At 51.4% G+C, this 20132-nt stretch overlaps 1 protein-coding gene across 1 annotated transcript in view; it reads left to right on the top strand.

Moving 5' to 3' along the window:
• A2ML1 (alpha-2-macroglobulin like 1) overlaps positions 1–20132 on the top strand; it is a 38123-nt gene that overhangs the window by 6464 nt on the left and 11527 nt on the right. Inside the window, exons 4-23 of the mRNA XM_073313270.1 lie at positions 881–933; positions 4557–4577; positions 5481–5640; positions 5922–6006; positions 6459–6582; positions 6957–7071; positions 7631–7740; positions 8067–8234; positions 11868–12098; positions 12975–13038; positions 13218–13363; positions 13635–13784; positions 13987–14172; positions 15520–15616; positions 15820–15964; positions 16420–16648; positions 17100–17226; positions 17676–17797; positions 18906–18957; positions 19509–19592. Of these exons, the coding sequence (XP_073169371.1) occupies positions 881–933; positions 4557–4577; positions 5481–5640; positions 5922–6006; positions 6459–6582; positions 6957–7071; positions 7631–7740; positions 8067–8234; positions 11868–12098; positions 12975–13038; positions 13218–13363; positions 13635–13784; positions 13987–14172; positions 15520–15616; positions 15820–15964; positions 16420–16648; positions 17100–17226; positions 17676–17797; positions 18906–18957; positions 19509–19592 (2469 nt within the window). The remainder of the gene's footprint in view (positions 1–880; positions 934–4556; positions 4578–5480; positions 5641–5921; positions 6007–6458; positions 6583–6956; positions 7072–7630; positions 7741–8066; positions 8235–11867; positions 12099–12974; positions 13039–13217; positions 13364–13634; positions 13785–13986; positions 14173–15519; positions 15617–15819; positions 15965–16419; positions 16649–17099; positions 17227–17675; positions 17798–18905; positions 18958–19508; positions 19593–20132) is intronic.

Below are 20132 nucleotides of genomic sequence, written 5' to 3'. Positions count from 1 at the left end.
CAGATTATTTTTCTTAAAAGGTTTCACAGGTTCCACCCACACAGCCAAAATAAACTTGTCCCATTTCACGCAGAAAACACTTGTTGCCTTTCAGCTTCATCTCTTCAGAACCATGTAAAGCAGATGAAGTGGAAACACCAGACCAGTGGTTCTCAACTTTTTTTTTTTTTTTTTTTAAACCCAGGGACTCCTAAACTTAAATAGACAAACCTGCAGACCCCCAACCAGAGGTGATGTGGGGGGAGCCCAGAGGGTCACCCCCCGATTTCTGCCTTCCATTGGCTGTGCTCCCTGCAGTGCTGATGTAGCAGGGCAGAGGAGTGGTGTGCCTCCTTGGCTAGCTGCTGCCTACTCATGGAGTCAGTGGTTGTGAGGCAACCCCTTCTGATGGCAGGGGGAGATCTCTCTTCTGCAGTGATGCTGCAATTTTGGGTTGCACCCCCCATCCAGACAGGCTGAGTGGCCCACTGAGGTGAGTCAGGGGGGTGGAGGTGGCACTCCCTCCTCGAGCCCCATCGCGTGAAGTTGGAGCTTGACCCTGAGCCCTGACACCTGAGGCTGAAGCTTGGTCCTTGGTGGACTCACTGGAACCTGGTCATAGACCCTGGTTGAGAACCAGTGCTAGACCCACCTCCACACCGCACTTCCCCAAAATACCTCCTGAGTTCTTTTTCTCCTTGCTACATATTCCCGCCCCCCATCCTTTCTTCAAAGCCTGTCAAGCCCTCAAATACTTAATGCCTCAGAAACTATGTGGCTTCAGGGAACATGCTGAAATGATGCCTCGAACCTGTGTATACTGCTGGGATTGTGGAAATAGGCTTAGATTGTCACATGAAGGTTAGTCTAAAGGCATTTTATTTCTTTTTTCCCATTGCAGTGAGGTTTCGAATTGTCACTCTGAACAGCAATTTCATCCCACTGAATGACAAGGTGAGAAATGTGGCAGGGGAAGAGGAGAGATAGAGATAGAAGGTAGCGCGTGGGGAGAGCCTTTCTTTGCTTCTGACCTGGGGGCAGAGGGCTTTATACCTCCAGAGTACCAATCTGGGATCTCTCAGCAGCTGCAAGAGTTTGAATTTAACCAAAGGGGAAATCCCAGCTCCCTTCTGCAAACTCCCTTCCTGTTTCAGAGTGGTAGCTGTGTTAGTCTGTATCAGCAAAAACAACGAGGAGTCCTTGTGGCACCTTAGAGACTAACAAATTTATTTGGGCATAAGCTTTCGTGGGCTAAAACCCACTTCATCAGATGCATGGAGTGGGACATACAGTAGAGAGGTATAAATACACAGCATATGAAAAGATGGGAGTTGCCTTACCAAGTGGGGAGTCGGTGCTAGTGAGCCAATTCAATTAAGGTGGAAGTGGGTTATTCTCAACAGTTGACAAGAAGGGGTAGAAATCACTTTTGTAATGCTAATGAGGCCAATGTAATCAAGGTGGCCCATTTCAAACAGTTAACAAGAAGGTGTGAGTATCAGCAGGGGAAAATTAGATTTTGTAGTGACCCATCCACTTCCAGTCTTTATTCAGGCCTAATTTGATGGTGTCCAGTTTGCAAATTAATTCCTGTTCCGCAGTTTCTCGTTGGAGTCTGTTTTTGAAGTTTTTTGAAGAACTGCCACTTTTAAGTCTGTTATTGAGTGTCCAGGGAGATTGAAGTGTTCTCCTACTGGTTTTAAATGTTATAATTCTTGATGTCAGATTTGTGTCCATTTATTCTTTTGCGTAGAGACTGTCCGGTTTGGCCAGTGTACGTGGCAGAGGACCATTGCTGGCACATGAGCTCATATATCGCATTGGTAAATGTGCAGGTGAATGATCCCCTGATGGTGTGGCTGATGTGGTTAGGTCCTATGATGGTGTCCCTTGAATAGATATGTGGACAGAGTTGGCAACGGGGTTTGTTGCAGGGTTTGGTTCCTGGGTTAGTGTTTCTGTTGTGTGGTGTGTGGTTGCTGGTGAGTATTTGCTTCAGGTTGGGGGGCTGTCTGTAAGCGAGGACTGGCCTGTCTCCCAAGGTCTGTGAGAGTGAGGGATCGTCCTTCAGGATAGGTTGTAGATCCTTGATGATGCACTGGAGAGGTTTTAGTTGGGGGCTGTAGGTGACAGCTAGTGGTGGTCTGTTACTTTCTTTGTTGGGCCTGTCCTGCAGTAGGTGACTTTTGGGTACCCTTCTGGCTCTGTCAATCTGTTTCTTCACTTCACCAGGTGGGTATTGTAGTTTTAAGAATGCTTGATAGAGATTCTGTAGGTGTTTGCCTCCATCTGAGAGATTGGAGAAAATGCGGTTGTATCTTAGAGCTTGGCTGTAGCCAATGGATCATGTGATGTGGTCTGGATAAAAGCTGGAGGCATGTAGGTAAGTATAGCAATCAGTAAGTTTCCAGTATAGGGTGGTGGTTATGTGACCATCGCTTATTTGCACTGTAGTGTCCAGGAAGTGGATCTCTTGTGTGGACTGGTCCATGCTGAGATTGGTAGTGGGGTGGAAATCGTTGAAATCCTGGTGGAATTCCTCAAAGGCCTCCTTCCCATGGATCCAGATGATGAAGATGTCATCATTGTAGCACAAGTAGAGTAGGGGCATTAGAGCAATGCTTCCTCAGCTCTTGTCCCCTAACTCCCCCATAGGACTGGGTTCTTGTGCTGAGCAAAGGGTGTTAGGAACTTGAAACGACAGGAAAAGCTACTGGTCTCCTGCCAGAGCCCTTGTTGGAGTTGGGGGTGAACTCTGGTTAGTTTATTAACATGCAGGTAGGGTTTTCCGTGGTTTTCAATATGTTTTCTCTGTAATGCATTCAGTATAAAATGTGCTTGCTTAGCAAAAACTGTGTAGTAGATTAACTGTAGTAATTACACCCTAAAGCAGGGGTGGGCAAACTCTTTGGCCTGAGGGCCACATCGGGGTTGCAAAACTATATGGAGGGCCAGGTACGGAAGGCTGTGCTCCCCCAAACAGCCTGACCCCCACCCCCTATCTGCCCCCTCCCACTTCCCGCCCCCTGACTGCCCCCCTCAGAATTCCCGACGCATCCAACCCCCCCTGCTCCTTATCCCCTGACCGCCCCCTCCCGGAGCCCCACCCCTAATTGCCCCCCCCGGAACCCCGCCCCTTCTCTCTGTCCCCTGACTTCTCCAACACCCCTATCCACACCCCCGCTCCCTATCCAGGCCCCCCGTTCCCTGACCGCCCTCCACAGAACCCGTGCCCCATCCAACTTCCCCTTGCTCCCTGTCCCCTGACTGCCCCCCTGGGACCTCCCACTCCCTGCCCCCTTACCACGCCTGAGCCAGCCACGTCACCGCACTGCCCAGCAGGAGCAGCAGGCCTGAGCACCGGTGGCACAGCACGCTGAGGCTGTGGAGGAGGGGGAACAGCAGGGGAGGGCTGGGGACTAGCCTCCCCGGCCGGGAGCTCAGGGGCCGGGCAGGACGGTCCCGCAGGCCATAGTTTGCCCACCTCTGCTCTAAAGAGAAGGTAAAACAGGCCTGGTTAGGCAGTCTGATTTTGCTGGAGATATCACAGTGTAGGAAGGGAACTGTTCATCCTGGAAACAACCTGGTCAGGAGCAAGAGAGAAAGAAGTGTCTCCACCCAAGAGAGGTGACAGCCAGGGAGCCGGAAGCCTAGGGTAGGTGCCCTTGCTGGACCACAGAGGGGGAACAGGGGAAGCTGCTCTGAGCTGTGACCCAACCACTTTCCCTGAAGCTGCCTAGGAAATTGTTAAAGAGCTATTAGCATTAAACTAAAACAGAGAAAAGCGCCCAACCAAGCTGAGGAAGGCACACGAGGCTCCTCTGCTGCTGCCAAATGGGACTCTTCCACCTGCAGCCTCTGCTGTGGGAGGTGTTGAGGCAACTTTGGAAGTTTTGAAAAGTGGGTGGGGATCATTAGCTGCATATTTTCAAGCCTTGTAAGGAACAAGAAGGGTTGATCTGAGCTTACATTGCTGGGAGGCACAGCCACTCGCTTTCTAATGTGCCAGCACCCCACACTGCCCCAGGCTTCTTCCCACCCCAGCCCTGCCTCTTCCTGCCCTGTTCCACCCCTCCACTGAGCGTGTCCCGCCCTTGCTCTTTTCTCCTCCCCGGCCCCAGTGCCTCCTGCATGCCGCTGAACAGCTGATCAGTGGCGTGAGAGAGGTGCTGGGGGGAGGGGTGGGGGAGGCACTGATTGGCAGGGCCACCAGCAGGGAGGAGCTGATCGGGGGGCTGCCGGTGGGTGCTGAGCACCCACTGTTGTTTTTTTTCCCATGGGTGCTCCACCCCGGAGCACCCACATAGTTAGTGCCTATGCTTGGAGGGTCCTATTGTTACTATAACACCGTTGCACACTGTGGTAACTCAGAAGTTCATGGCAACAGCAGGGCTAGAACTCGGATGCTCCTGCTGTGAATGCCCAGGCCCCTGGGCACAATCTGATGGAGTTAAGAGTAGGGCTGGATCTGGCCTCAGCTCTCAGGGTGGAGGAGGGCCCAGCCCATGCAGCAGGTTCTGTTCCCTGCAATAGTACAGAGATCGCTAATGGAAATTCTCTCTGGTTTTCTCTTTCAGTATCTGCTGGTGGAGCTGAAGGTCAGTGGCCCCCATATGCATACTGAGATGCCTCTGTTTTCCATTCCTTTCCCTTCACACTCACACACAAGCAAGACTGTGACTCACTCAGGTCTCCTGCATGGCAGCCGTAAGCACCCACCCCTGGAGGGCAGCTGGCCCTGTTCCTGCAGCTCTCGGCTGTGAGAAGCAACCATTGGAACTGTGGTTTTCTGTGCGGCAATACACAGTAGCAACCTGCAGGGGGTGCCAGACTGGACCCCCCTCTCTATTCCAATCTTCCCACCAGTGCCGACAGACTAGAAACCGGGTCTCCCGCACAGTGGCAGAGATTGCTAATCTCTAGGGAAACGGCTCCTGGGGGATCCTGGCTTCTCCAGCAGCGGCTCCTGCTGCCCAGGGGGAATTCCCAAACTGGGGGCTGACAATCCGGCCTCCCTCTCCCACCCTGCAGTGCAGAGCGCTAATCTGCTGGGGTTGTCTAGCCCAGCCTCCGCACCGTCCTCAGTCCCTACCAGCCCTTGGAGAGCCTCAGGTCACCAACAGCGAAGAACAGTGCGAACTCTAGGGCGCCCCGAGCCAACTGTCAGCAGCAAGTCTAGCCCCTGCCAGCTCCAGGAGCGTGAGCCCAAGCCAGGGAATGGGAGCCAGGTCTCCCGCCCAGCAGTGCAGGGCACTACCCCTAGGGCACAGAGTTCAGCCTCTGGAGCGCTCGCAGCCTGTGCTGGCCCCTGAAGAGCAAGAGACCGGGCCTGGAACCCTGGTCTCCTGCATGGTCATGCAGAGCACCACCAAGCTACAGGGGGTGCTGGGCCCAGCCTCTGTAGCACTCCGAGCCCCTGTCCACCCAAGGGCTGGGCTGCATGGGGAGTAAAACAGGGAAAACGGGCTCCATTTTAATCCTGTTTCTGCCCATGGCATCAGGATCCTGAGAATAACCGGATTGGCCAGTGGCTTAATGTGAAACCAGTGCGAGGCATCGTGCAGTTGTCCTTCCAGCTGGCAGCCGAACCGCCCCTGGGAACGTACACCATCACTGTGGACAGTGGGAAGGCCTACAGCACCTTCAGCGTGGAGGAGTACGGTACGGAGGGGAGCGCAGCATGCAGTCCAGGAGGCAGCAGTATCACTCCACTCTCTGACAGTCCCAGGGGAAGCCCTCTCCCTATCCAACCCTGATTCTGACTCTGCAAGTGAACGCTTGCCTTAGAGAAGACGCCCCCCGCCCTTCTCTCCAGGGGAATTCTGTCTCTGGGCATGCTGCACCCCCACAACACGCAGATACACACTGCTCCCTGAGCTGGGTGACAGTGAGCCAACCATGTTCCTTTCTTAACTTCTTGCATCCAATTTCTCCCTCCCCAGTGCTGCCCAAATTCAAAGTGGTTGTGACTGAGCCAACTTGGATCTTCACATCGGATACATCTTTTCCACTGAAAGTTTGTGGCAAGTATGTTTCACAGGGCTCTTGCGATGGGAGGGCACAGTTAACGGGCAAATGTATTGGCTCATCTTGCTCAGTGGATGTAAGGGATTAGCTTTGGGTTTCTCAGGGGGTCTGAGTTGTAGTAAGGATTTTCAGGGAAAAGGTGAAAGCATTTACAGTGGCTCTCAACTCTTCTTCCATGTGGAAGTCTATGCATTCTGCAGCTTCCCCAGAACACTTTTTTTTTTAAAAATTAACCATGAAGTGTCCCGCCCAGTTAAAGTGCAGGGATGGAGTAGGAAGGGGGGGTGTTTTTGTGTGTGTGTGTGAAATAGGAGTATTATCAGCAGAGCTGTGTGGGGAACCAAGGACTGGAATAGCAGGCACATACACCATGGTGCAAAGGAAGAAGGCAGAAGTGGACTAAGAACATCAGTGGCAGATGGTTTTTTTCCCCTGTTCCCCTTCTCTGCCAGGTACACTTACGGAAAGCCTGTCCAGGGTACAGTCCAAGTCTCTTTGTGTCGGACAGCATATACCTGGTACATGGACAGGACAGAGTCAGAGCCCACAGACATCTGCCAGAATGTCACAGGCCAGGTGAGGAGGGAACTGGGAAATGATCTAATGGAGATGTAGGAGCCTCTAGGGAAAGAGGAACGGCAGGGCAAAAGAACGAGGTAGAGAGGGAGAAATTCTAACCAGGAGCAGTGGGCACTTCTGCACAGTATCCCTCGCACCGCACTGGAGCATTTAGCTTAGTACTGCTGACTTGGGGACAGTAGTGCCTCCTGATGACTCATACGCTTCTCTACTCCCTGCGGTGTTTGCATGTCTCCCCTCTGTGCTCTGACAGAGCCTGCCACTGCTTCGCTTCTGATCTCTGACGAGATCACAGGGTGGCTGTTCCTTTCCTCTTGTTCCTTGAGTATGTGGTCAGCAAGTGTCAGCAATTCTCATTGCCTCTTTTCCAGACTGATAAAACCGGTTGTTTCTCAGCCTCCGTGGACTTGGCATTCTTCAGCATTGTCAGCTCTCGGTACAGCCACAGTATAAATGTGGTAGCCACTTTGGTGGAAGCTGGAACAGGTAAACCCTAGCATCTGCAAAGTAGTGTGTGTGCGCGTGAGAGTGAGGGTGTTTATTGCTTCTCTCTTCCTTATAATATAGCTCTCGTGGGGCTGAAAGAAGGAAATGTTGACCCAGAGTGATCTCTGAAATGGACTGAATGACCCCAACACTTAGTGTTTTTGTGGTGTGTGTGGGCACATGCTTGGCCTGCCCCATTGTCCACTACAGCTTGGGCCATTTCCCACTACGTATACGCTGTTCGGATTGTGTACTGTTCCACTGGCCACTAATGGACCCTGAAACTGTCTTTTGTAACAAGTGGGTTGGTCACCAGCAGGCAGGAGACTGTTCTGCCAATCAGAGTGGAGTCTTTAGCCATGGTGCTCATTCACAGGTTGTCAACATGGGGATCGCAAACAGGTCGGGGTGGGGGGGGGTCATGGCCTTCCTCCCTTGCTTTATGGCTAGATGGGAGGGGTGGTCCCAAAACGTTTCTGTTGTAACCTGATGTGGCAGAGTATGGCAAACCACTGCGAGTGTTCATTGGCTCACTGTGCATCTTGTCTTTCTCCCATAGGCGTGGAGGCAAACGCTACCCATGTTGCGTTTATGTCTGAGAAAGCTGGGTCAATGAGCTTTGAGGATTCAGACAATTACTACCACCCGGGGTACCCCTACAGCGGGAAGGTAAAATCAATATGGGGTGGAGCTGCTGAGTGGTCTTCCAGGGCAGCCGAAGTACAGTGCTTTACATAATGCCTCTAGCAGGTGAAAAAAACACGGGCGCCTGTGGCATCGTCTCAGAGAAATTCCCATTTTTAATTTTCCCTAGAGATTACCTCTGTCTAGTTCTCAGCCCTACCCCTCTCTTTAGAAGGGGCCAGCCTGCTCTGAGCTTTCTCGGCCCCACTGAGTGTCTCTCATAGAGATTCCCCATTCTGGTCAGTCTCTCCTCAAGAGCAGATTTTGCTGGTTGAATGTGTGCATGATTCTCTCCCTGCTTCTCCCTGCAGATCAAAGCCCTGGACCGAGAAGGCTCCATACTGAAGAAGCAGCCCGTTTTCTTGGTTATTAATGCTGGGAACAACCAGTCCCACCAAAATCTCACCACCGATAGCACCGGGGTGGCTACTTTCACTTTGGACACAGCTACGTGGAATAGAAGTGAGGTCTCTCTGGAGGTGAGTCAAATTAAGAACAGTGCATTCCAGTGCTGCATCCAGGAGCTGACAAAGACATCGGGCACCAGCAAGGCTCCACACAATTCCCCTTTGTATAGGCCCTAGAGATTCTCTTCTCTGTATCTCTCAGGCCCTTGATCTGAGAGTAATTCTCATCACTAGGGCTGTTGCCATATAATACAGAGTTTATCTGAGGTAGGTGTGAATCCCTTAACTCTGTACATTCTGCCATCCTAAAGTCTGCTGTTTCAAGTGGAGGAGACTTTATTCCCTTCCCCTCCTGTGGTCATGTTGTATAGTGCTGCTGGTGCAGAATGGCTCCCTCCTTCCCACAGGCAGCTACATTTCAATAGTGGGTGAGTGACTCTAGGATATAAAAAGCCCAGTTTTTCAAAGATTCCTGTCTGGTCATCTAACATCCAGCCTAAGGACCTGCTCTAAGTGTAATCAAAGATACTGCTGAATTTTCCTCAGATAAGAACTACCTCTGTGCACTGAAAACTGGCCTTGTTAGGTCTCTCCCCCCATCTACAGATAAACAAATGCCAGCAGTGAGGATTAATGGCTCCTGTTGAAGCCAGTTGTCTGTTGATAGATATCCATGTTTTTAGACATCCAATAAGCTAGTCTGCTCCCTGCTAAATTTTCTTATTGGCATATCTCACACATCTGATAAGTGCCTAAGTGGATACATGGAGGACAGGGGACTTTCCAAACCAGATCAGTGCTGTGATTCACCATCTAGTCCAGTATCCTGTTTGCGACAGTGGCTAACATCACACACTTGAGTGGAAGCAAGAAATCCAGTAACAGACAGAAAAGGAGTACTTGTGGCACCTTAGAGACTAACCAATTTATTTGAGCATGAGCTTTCATGAGCTACAGCTCACTTCATCGGATGCATAAAGTGGAAAATACAGTGAGGAGATTTATATACGCACAGACCATGAAAAAATGGGTGTTTATCATACACATTGTAAGGAGAGTGATCACTTAAGATGAGCTATTACCAGCAGGAGAGTGCGCCCACCCCACCCTCCTGCTGGTAATAGCTCATCTTAAGTGATCACTCTCCTTACAATGTGTATGATAAACACCCATTTTTTCATGGTCTGTGCGTATATAAATCTCCTCACTGTATTTTCCACTTTATGCATCCGATGAAGTGAGCTGTAGCTCATGAAAGCTTATGCTCAAATAAATTGGTTAGTCTCTAAGGTGCCACAAGTCCTCCTTTTCTTTTTGCGAATACAGACTAACACGGCTGCTACTCAGTAACAGACAGCTATGCACTAACTGTCCACTGTGGAGGTTTCTTCATAATTCCAGGCAGTTGATTGGCTTCAGGCTATAAGCCATTTTGTATCTATAAATTACATACATTTGTTATAGATGTAAGCGGGGGAATAGTCCCGCTTTTGTGGGGAACTTTCCTGGCTTCTGCACTACCCCGGTGAAGTGGGCTAGTGAAAGGATCTGAGTCCTCGCTCCCTCTTCCTTTACCCAGTGGCTTCTCTGCCCTTGAGGACTCCCCTTCCACTCTCCTGTCTGGCAGAGTCCTCGTAACCCCAACAAGGCTGGGCCCAGGATTCCTGGGGGGCTCAACCCCCAACCCTGCTGCAGTCACCTAGGACAGGGGCTAGGTGTACTCTGTACGGTGTACTCTGTACTGGGCACTTCTCTGACCCACTGACCATTACATACAAGTTAAAGCAAATGCAAGTTATTTAATCAACAATTAATTTTAAAAAGAATATGGAAAAATGGGAAAGGTGAAAGGAAACACATCAACCCGCTCTGTGGCAGGGAACATCACAAACAGTGTCTCTGGAAAGTCAGGGCAGTTCACAGACTGTTTCTTGTAAGTCCCAGGCCTTCTTCTCAGGCCCTGGCTGTGCTGCAGGGATGCAGTGGATTGGACACTTGCTCTGGTGGTGGCCACACGCTCTCAGGCTCTAAGTGGTAGGACCCTTCTTCCCAGTGTCGCCCCCGCCCTGTCGGGGTTACGATCCAAGCCTGGCCTGCAGAGCCCCTTGGCTGAGGCATCTCCCTGTGCTGAGCCTGCTGCCCAGGGTCCCCCTCACTCTCCCCAGCTGCTCACTGCACCCAGCTCTGGACTGCTCCAGCCCCAGCAGCACCACTCGGTCTCTGCACTGCTGCTGCCTCCAGCTCCCTGGGCTGCTTCTTTGGCCCCTCTGCCTCTGGTTGCTGCAGCTCTGCTCCCAGGACAGGTCTGCTCTGCAGGCTGCTTCTGTGACTCTGCTCCCAGCACTGACCTGCTTCGTGGGCTGCTTTTCTGGCCCCTCTGGCTCTGGTTGCTGCAGCTCTGCTCCCAGGACAGGTCTGCTCTGCAGGCTGCTTCTGTGACTCTGCTCCCAGCACTGACGTGCTTCGTGGGCTGCTTTTCTGGCCCCTCTGGCTCCGGTTGCTGCAGCTCTGCTCCCAGGGCAAGTCTGCTCTGTCTGTGCTGTGCCTCTGGCTTTGGGGCTGCAGCTCTGCTCCCAGGACAGGGTCTGCTCTCTCTGGCCTGCTTTTCTGGTCCCTCTGGGTCTGGCACAGTTCCGTTCCCCAGCTCAGCTCAGGCCCCTGCTTTCTCCTTAGCTTGGCCCAACTCTGTCTGACCCAGGCAAATCCAGCTCACAGGGAGGATAGGACCTCCCTGGCCTCCTGACTCCCTGATTAGCCTGCCCGCCCTGTCATTCAGGCTGACCTGGAGCACTGGCCTCTCCCCATTGTTCCTGGGGGCTGTCAGTCTCAGGGTCCTGATTCCCCATCGACCCTTCCCCCTTTTTAGTACTGGGAGCTAGCAACTAAAACACCCCCACTGAATGTTAGTAAGGGGGCAACAGTCCCCTTACATAGATAACAATTATATATTACAGGGGTGGCCAACCTGAGCCTAAGAGCCAGAGCCACAATAATACATCAGCAGCCCCCCATCTGCTCCCCAGTGCCTCCTGCCTGCTGGCAGCCCCCACCAATCAGCACCTACTGCCCCCTCCCCCCCACCCACCACAGTCAGCTGTTTCACCTGTGCAGGAGGCTATGGCGGGGAGGGGAGAGGAGCGAGGGTATGGCAGGCTCAGGGGAAGGGGCAGGGGCCTTGGGGGAAGGGGTGGAGTGGGGGCAGGGCTTGGAGCAGAGCAGGGGGTTGAGCAGTGAGCACCCCCCAGCACACTGGAAAGTTAGCATCTATAGCTTCAGCCCTGGAATCGGTGCCTAGGTAAGGAGTCGAATATTAACCTCTGAAGAGCCGCATGCGGCTCCGGAGCCACAGGTTGGCCACCCCTGCTATATTATAATGTGTAATGATAATACATGCCATTTTAGATGCGTATGGTCCCTTTTCATGTCTAATACAATCATGTCTTTTGGAATCCAGTCCACTTGGTGTAAAGCACTGTGGGATTGTAACAGATGCGTGAAGGCCCCAGAACAGAACGGGGGCCCTTCTGCTCTTAAAGCACTGGCCTCTAGGAAAATCCTGTTTAGATGTACAAGTATTACAGCTTCTGATTGAGCTGTACTGATTCCATCCAGCAGAGAGCAGTGTATATACACATGTTCTGGCCAGAACATTTACAGCACTCTGGAGAAATGCAGTCATAATTATTATCTTTATTTCTCTTCCAGGGAAGGTTCAGGCTTCCGGATCTGGTATCTGACTCTACAAGGATCAGTCAGTATTACCTGAATGCTTTCCTCCACCTGAAGCCATACTACAGCACCACCAAGAGCTACCTCAAAATCCAGCGGCTGCCAGGGGTGCTGCCCTGCGGCCAGAAGCAGGTGGTCTGGGTGGATTACAGCATTGATCGAATAGATCTGGGAGGCAAAGCCAGAGAAATCCTCTTCTCCTTCTATGTGAGTGCCCAGGCAGGCTAGGGGACGAGGGACAGATCTTGTGGAACGTTCCAAGGAAGGGTCTTGGGGAGCAGGGGGAAGATATGCATGGCTGTAGCTCTCATCAGTTGTGACTTAACCCTTGAAACACCAAGAGGCACATGCTTTTCCTTCAACTCCTCTTCTCCTGTTCTGCCCTCCCCTCTCACAGCTCCTCCAGACAGCCCAGCCCCTCCTAGCTGCTGATCCCTCCCTCTCCCTTGCAACAGGACAGCGAACCCCCCTCATACCTTCTTTGCAATTCTCTACTCACGTTCACTCCTCTTTGCCTGCTCCCCACCAAATCTTGCCCTCACCCTCACAAACATCTGCTCCTGGTGGACCCACCTTCCTTCCTTCTAGAAGCCATCCCAATCTCCCCAGATATGCTGTTGCTACCTGATATGCCTCTTGCAGTGCTGGATTCCCTTCCCTGTGTCTGGACATGCCCTCCCATATGAACCCCCTTTCCCAATCTCCTAGGACACTTCCCCATGATCTGTCTTTCCCTCCTGTTAGTTCCTGAACCAGCATGCCCAGTGCAGCTCACCTCCCCACTGCTAGAAACCATCCCCAGTCTCCCTCGCCCTACAAAATGTGCAGTCCCCATAGGACAGGCCTCTTCTCTCTGTTCCCTGGACATGCAAGCCCCTTCCCTGCTGTCAAAACCCTCCGACAACCTGCCTCCTTTCCTGTCTGAAACCCTCCCTCTCTCAGGTCTAGTGTCCCCCATGTGACTTCACCCGTCCTATGGCTGGTAACCTTTGATCTGTGGTGTTTGGGGGGGACATGAGAGGAGATGGGAGAAGGTACCTGACCTGAACACCTTCTAAGATCTCTCTCCTTCTCCTTCCCTAGGTGGTGGGGAAGCAGAAGCTCATCGGGGATGGTCAGAAACGTGTCGACATCAAGAAGAATGGTGGTAAATCCACAGCCTCCTCTCCTAAAATGGGGGAGTAAAACCCCTCCAGTGATGGGCTCTAGTGACAAATCTAGCCCTGAAGGAGGCAGCATGGAGAGGGGTGGGAGGGGCTGAGATGGGCAGGAGGAGACCATATTAGATCTACTGACAGAATCTCTCCTCCTTCTCTCTCCTCCCAGGGCTGATGGGCTCTTTCTCCATCCCTCTCACCTTCACCTCCCACTTTGCTCCTAACCCCTCTTTGGTGGTTTATGCCATGTTCCCTGATGGGGGAGTCGTTGCTGACAAAGTCCAGTTCACAGTCTCCATGTGCTTCAAGAACGAGGTGAGGCTCCGGCTTGAGGAGGCTGGGGTTGGCACAGGTGCAGGAAGAGGGGTGGTGGGTACCATAGAGATTAAGCCATTTCAGTGCATGGCATGTGCGCCAACAGAAAATGCAGCTTAGGTGCTGAGGGGAGCCACGACTAAACCCTTATCTTTCCCCTTGAACAGAGGAATCATTTTTCTCTAATTCAGCCCTTTTCTTGCCCTTCCTCTTTCCTGCCTCTTTGCTCCCATGTTACGGGCTCTCCCCATCTTGGGATCCATCTGTCCAGGTCAACCTGGAGTTCTCGCAGCAGCAGGACCTGCCAGGGGCAACTGTGAATCTCCAGCTGAGGGCAGCTCCCAACTCGCTGTGTGCCATCCGAGCTGTGGACCAGAGCGTCCTACTCCTGAGGCCAGAGAGGGAGCTCTCCAACAGCAGTGTGAGTGGCTCACTGTGACGGAATGGGGCAGAATGATGGAGAAATGGTGGAAGCTGGGGCTCTGAGGTGAAAGGGGGGCATCTGTGTGTGGGAGGGGGTTGGCGGTAGGAGCTGGGGTGAGGGATGAATGGCAGGTGTCTGTGTCTCTGTCTTTGCTATCAGCCCTTTGTTTGTTTCCTTGGGCCCATGTGTGGTTCTGCAGGTGTATGGGATGCTCGATTTCTCAAATGGAGGTTACCCCTATCAAGTTGATGAGTACGATGACTGCTATATAACAAGGCCATTTCCAGTGCCTGTCCTCAACCCTGTGCCAGTAGACCGCAGAAGACGTTCCATCATACCGAGACCTTGGTTTGACCAAGGGGCTGACTTCTTTAGCTTCCTAAAGGTGCGTGCCTTTATGCTCATCACCAGCCTCTCCTTACTGTGAGGAGAAGATGCATAGCCTCCATTCTGAGAGACTGGGCTCAAGAGAACTATATTAGATACAGCAATGTACCCGGAAGTGCAGGTCTGCTCTGTGTGTTGTCTCTATTAAAATTTCACCCTGTCGTTCCATCTCTGTGACTCCAAAACAGTTTTACTCTATGTAGAAATAAAAGCAGAGTCAGGCTGGTTCTTTCCTTCTCATGCATCATCAGCAGTAATAAAGATCTGCAGGGGCCACATTTTGTCCTAGGTGTATGCGTCAAATTAATCCCTGGCACATTGCTCTTGAAGTTAGTGGAGTGACACTTAGGGTTGTGTTTGAATCTAAAAGTCTCTGAGTAAAAGCAGGTGGGATCGGTATGTGGTGAGTTTTGAGTCATTCAGTTGCAAAAAGAGATGAGTATGTGTGTGGAGTTTTTCACTCTCCCTGAACTCAGAGCTAGATTAAACAAGAGCTGTTGAAGCTGAACTCTTGAAAATCACCAGATTTATAGCTGGGTGGAATAGAATTGTTACCTCATGAGTTCCACAATACAATCATGGCTGTGCTAGGGTAAAGGCACTACTGTGTCTTGGTCAGCCAAACTGGTTAACAGCAATTCTGCTGCTGCTGCTGACCCAGGCAGGGACGAGCGAGATGACCGAGGAGCTCACAAAATCAGTGTGCCTGCCAACATAGGCGCCGACTTCCCCCCTTTCCTGTGGGTGCTTGACGCGCCCCCCCGCCCCCATTCCACCTCTTCCTCGCCCCATTCCAACCCCTTCCCCAAAGTCTCCGCCCCCTCCCTGACCCTATTCCAACTCCTTCCCCAAATCCCTGCCCTGGCCCCGCCTCTTCCCCACATCCTCCCCTGAGCGTGCCACGTTCCCGCTCCTCCCTCCCTCCCTGGAGCGTGCTAACGCTGCCAAACAACTGTTTGGCGGCGACTGGGTGGAAAACGCTGTGAGGTAGGCAGAGGAGTGGGGACATGGTGCACTTGGGGCGGGGGGGAGGAGGAAGTGGGGTGGGGGCTGAGGGGAGCTTGGCTGCCGGTGGGTGCAGAGCACCCACAAATTTTTCCCCGTGGGTGCTCGATCCCTGGAGCACCCATAGAGTTGGCGCCTATGCCTGCCAAGGTGTCCTAGCTTATTGTAGAGCAGTGCAGAGAGAGACAAGGGAAGAGGGGAGAGATGGGGATCAGAGACAAGCAGGGGGGACAATGTGATGCAGTTGACTAGTTATATTGACACACAGGCAGAGACACTAAGCAAACGTTAAACCCTTCCTTTTTCACATTTTGTTTCTTTCATCTCTGATTTAACACAGGAGATGGGACTGAAAATTTTATCAAATGGCAAAATAAAGAGACCCCTGGATTGTCGTCCCTATCCCATCTGGTATGACACGGAACATAATATAATGGGTAAGGAATTCCTTATCTTTTTATTTGATTGTCCTGGTCTATTAAATTTCCTTTCTGCTCTCTTAATCCATGTAATTACTGTCTGGGAATAAAGGGTTAATCTCCACCTGAGTTCCTCCACTGCCCCTACTGGACTCTATTATCCCAGTGCCAGCCTTTTCTGTGAGTAAGCAGCCAAAGAGCAGGTATTGTCTGACTTCTAGGGGCACCCAGGCCACCCCCTATTATGGAGGATTCAGGACGTGTCCCTACAGCGGAGTTTCAGCCGCCATCAGTGGAGAAATCCAGTGAGTCCCAAGTCCGTGAGTTTTTCCCTGAGACCTGGATCTGGGAGCTGTATCCCATTGAGTAAGTGATGTTTAATCCCAGGGATGGTGGGGAGAAATGCAAGGCTTTGTGCGGGCAGTGTTTGGAGGTGCTTCTCTGAACCAAACCTCACAGGCCTTTGAGACTGGGCTATGTTTCATATTCTAGAGAACAAATCTGCTGGGTTTTAGGAAAGGCTGTGGGATCTAGGGGTTAGAAGAAGGGATCTGTGGGTTCTTTTCCTGGTACTGACTCACTGGGTGACCTTGGGTGAGTCGCTTCCCCTCCCTGTGCATCAGTTTCTGCATTTGTAATGTGGGGATAATGACCTACACTGCCTCCCAGGGCGTGTTGGGTGGATTAATGCCTGGAAAGCTCTATAAGATTCTGGGATGAGAGATACTGGAGATAATCATAGTATCATTAGTTATTGTCAGAATTTTTCCTGTCCCTTGGGGATCTCCCTTCCCCGATATCATGATCTGATTTCTCTGCAGAAGTTCAGGTAACAAGCAGGTCCCAGTCACTCTCCCTGACACCATCACGGAATGGAAAGCCAGCATGTTCTGTACCTCGGAGAGCAGTGGCTTTGGGATCTCACCTACAGTGGGGCTGATGGCCTTCAAACCTTTCTTCGTGGACCTGACCTTACCCTACTCTGTGATCCGCGGGGAATCATTTACACTGACTGCCACTGTCTTCAACTACCTGAAACAGTGCATAAGGGTGAGGAAGCACTCACACTCCGGTTAGCCTCATCTGGGTCAGGCTTTACCTGCGTGCCTGTAAATCCTTCCCCCTGCCCACAATGGATCCCGAATCAGTATCAAGAGAGCCACGTGGATTTTACCCTTACATATTCCCCAGGGAATGGGAGCTAATCCCATGAGATCCAGAGCAGGTTTTACCTCCATTACCAGGAAGCCAGAATGATGCTTAGATACATCCATGGGATTGGATTGCTTGCTCTGTGTTTGTTTGTTTGTGGGTGGGTGTGTGTGTGTGAAGCTTGCTCTGCTGATCCAGTACTTTTCACCTGTTACTCAGTTTCTTTTATAGGGAATTTTAGTAAGCTCAAGTCTGTCCCCCATTTTCTCCCTTGCCCCTGTGCTGCTTCTCTGTCTAATTTTCCACTCATGTCCCTGACTGCTCAACCCTTTCCCTATCTCTTGTGCAGATCCAGATTATGCTGGCCAAGTCAGAGGAGTACCAGGTGAAGTCATATAAGGGCTGTGAATACACCAGCTGTCTGTGTGCTGATGAAGCCAGGACCTATTACTGGAACGTAACAGCCACCAAACTGGGTAAGGAGAGCAGAGAAGAAGGGGAGAGAACACAGGAATTGCTGTACCAGCTCAGACCATTGCTCCAAATAATCAGATTCCCGCCTTGCTGTTGTACCTAGACCAGACATCTAATTAACCCAGTATCCTCCTGCCATACTGGATGAAACCACTGTCCCACCTGTAGAACTCCATTGTTATCCCTGATATTTCAGAATATGATGGTCCAATACCCCGGTTCTCATAGTGCACAGGACTGTTAGTGCAAAACCGTGCCTGGAGTTGGGAAATACAGATCACTTTGAACCCTTAGGTGTGAGAGCGCGTTCCTCTCACATAATTGTCTTGGCTTGCACAGAACTACAGATGTCATCAGTTTTCTGTGCACTGAACCATTTTGCCTGGATGGGCAGGTTTAAAATGGAAGCTCTGAAGAGCTTATTATTTTTTTCTTTTTTTTTCTTTGCCAGGTGAGGTGAACTTCACCGTCACCACAGTGGCACTGCCCAGCAGAGAGCTCTGTGGTGGTAGGAAAGTGACGGTGCCAAATAAGGGCCGCAGTGACACCTTGATCAAGCCTCTCCTCGTCCGGGTAAGCCTGCCGATCCAGAGAACGGGGGGGGGGGGGGGGCGGAACAAGACGATACCACACTGTTATCACCAATGCTTTTGCCAGCAGTTCCATCCATCTGCTGTCCTGAATTTCATAGACTTCTAGTGTAGACGAGGTCTGAATTCTAGAACTTTGGTGTAATTTATGTCGCTCAAGGTGTGAATAATCCACACCCCCAAATGACATAGGTTCTACCCACCTAAGTGCCGGCATAGACTGCGCTATGTCGGCAGGCGAGCTTCTTTCTCCAGCACAGCTACTGCCTCTCATAGAAGGTGGAGTAATTAAGCCGACGGGAGAGCTCTCCGCTGTAGTACATCCAGTATAGACACAGCCTCAGAGTTGGAGAAAGCTCTACTAGGTCCCATTTCCGTTCCCCTGGGACCAGTGCAGGATGGTTTCCTACAGTCTGTTCTCCAGGGTTTTGCCCAGTCTAGTTTTACATGTCCTGAGCAATTCTGTGGCTGTTCCACCCCATCCCTTGGGGAGACCCTTCCACATCTCACTAGATCTCTCCCTGTTAGGAAATGTTTCCTCAGCATCCAGCCAGAAACATGCACCTTGTGCTCAATGTTATTCTATATTCTTATTTGTCCTCTCATCCCCAGTTCCTCTTCTGTGTTGGAGTTTATATCTCTCACAACCATTGACAAGTGGCTATCCATCCTCAGCTGCCATTTGGCTGAGTTATATAGATCCAGTTCATTTAATCTTCCCTCTTAAATCAGTCAATCTAGAGCTCCTTAATCATTTGTAGCCCTCTTCTGAATTCCCTCCAGTTGATTGGCCTCTTTCTGGCTCTGAGGTGTCTGGGACAAGGACTGAACCCATTATTCCAAGGCAGAGCCATATACCATATAGCATATCCCTTCCTTGTTCCAAGATGTGACCACTGTGGTCCCAAAGTGCCCAGAGTTGACTTAAGGAGTCCAGGAGTGGCCTCTGCCCCTCTCTCTTCACCCTTGTATCACTTCTTGCTCTGTGACTTGATGCCCCAGAGCATGCAGCCCAAAGTCATGAGGTCACATGAATCTGAAGACTGGACATGTGTTGTCTTTAATCAGTTTCTCTGTGTTTCTACTGACAGCCGGAGGGCGTCCTGATGGAGAAGTCTCACAGTTCCCTGCTCTGCCCAGAAGGTATGGGTTGCATTGGACCATGAGAAGGGATCACAGTGGCCACGTTCTCTTGGGTTTGGGGAAAGAGAGTGTCACCTATGCATAGACATATGGGGAGGGAGAGCACTGGCTGGACAGCACTTACCAAGAGGGTAGGTCTTTGGCTCACTGAGCCCTGTGATTCCAGCAGGGAATAGAAAGGTGGGATTTTTCCCGTTGGAATATATGCATGAGGACCTGTACTTCCTGAATGTGTGTCTACCCCCTGCAATTGCTGCCTCCTGCAGTGGATTCTGGATGCAAAGACCCTGAGAGGAGGTGAAAAAACGATTCTTGTGTCTTGTCCTCATTCTTCTTGGAATGGACACTTGAAAGTCAGTATGTGCCCATAAGGACTTGCCCTCCTTCCTCTCTTCCTGCTGCTGCTGGAGTTGTTGGTCCATATGCCAGGAGCTCTCAGTGTCTTGGAGATCCATTACTGCTGAGAGTGGCTTATTGTGTTTCTAGCTGTGGGGGTCTCTCTTACACCCTCTCCTGTGTTGGCTCACTCCTTTCTTTGTTATAATTGTCAGGGAATTCTGCCTCAGACTCAGTCTCCCTGCAGCTCCCTGAGGACATGGTGCCGGATTCAGCCAGGGCCCAAGTGTCCGTGCTGGGTAAGGAATCAGTCTGGCGAGTGATTTAGTGTAGAGCAGGGTGGGGGGCATGTATGAGGGTGTAAGCAGACTGGACGTGTTTTGGTGGCTGCATGGGTTGATGGCATGTGTGGGGGGAAAAGGGGGATAGAGTGCTGATGAAGGGCAAATGATGTAGCAGGAGTGTGTGGAGGAATGAGGGCTTGTACACAGGTAGGTATGTACAATTTGTGCCTTTGGATGGGAGGGTTCATAAGTGGACAGGCTGATGGTGGGATGGGTGTAAGCAGTGGGAAGGGACGTACGGGGTGAGTGGGTGTAGATAGATGCAGAAGGAAGCATGGAGTAGGAGGATGCAGACAGGGTGGCGCAGGAGAGGTGTGAATGGTTGGGTGGCTGCAAGTGTGGGGTTGGAGAGGTGTCAGGCCGGCAGTGTTATGGGTTGAGTAATGGTATAATGTGTGGAGCAGCCTGATATGTGGGGGGGGGACGGGACTATATTTAATCAGACATAGATGCACAGTTCAGGGGGATCACCATTGTGCACATATGTTTGTTTAT

Source organism: Lepidochelys kempii, chromosome 1 (genome assembly GCF_965140265.1).
Source record: "Lepidochelys kempii isolate rLepKem1 chromosome 1, rLepKem1.hap2, whole genome shotgun sequence".
Lineage (NCBI taxonomy): Eukaryota > Metazoa > Chordata > Testudines > Cheloniidae > Lepidochelys > Lepidochelys kempii.
Note: the sequence above shows the minus strand (reverse complement) of the source record. Positions and strands in the feature narration are given on the sequence as shown.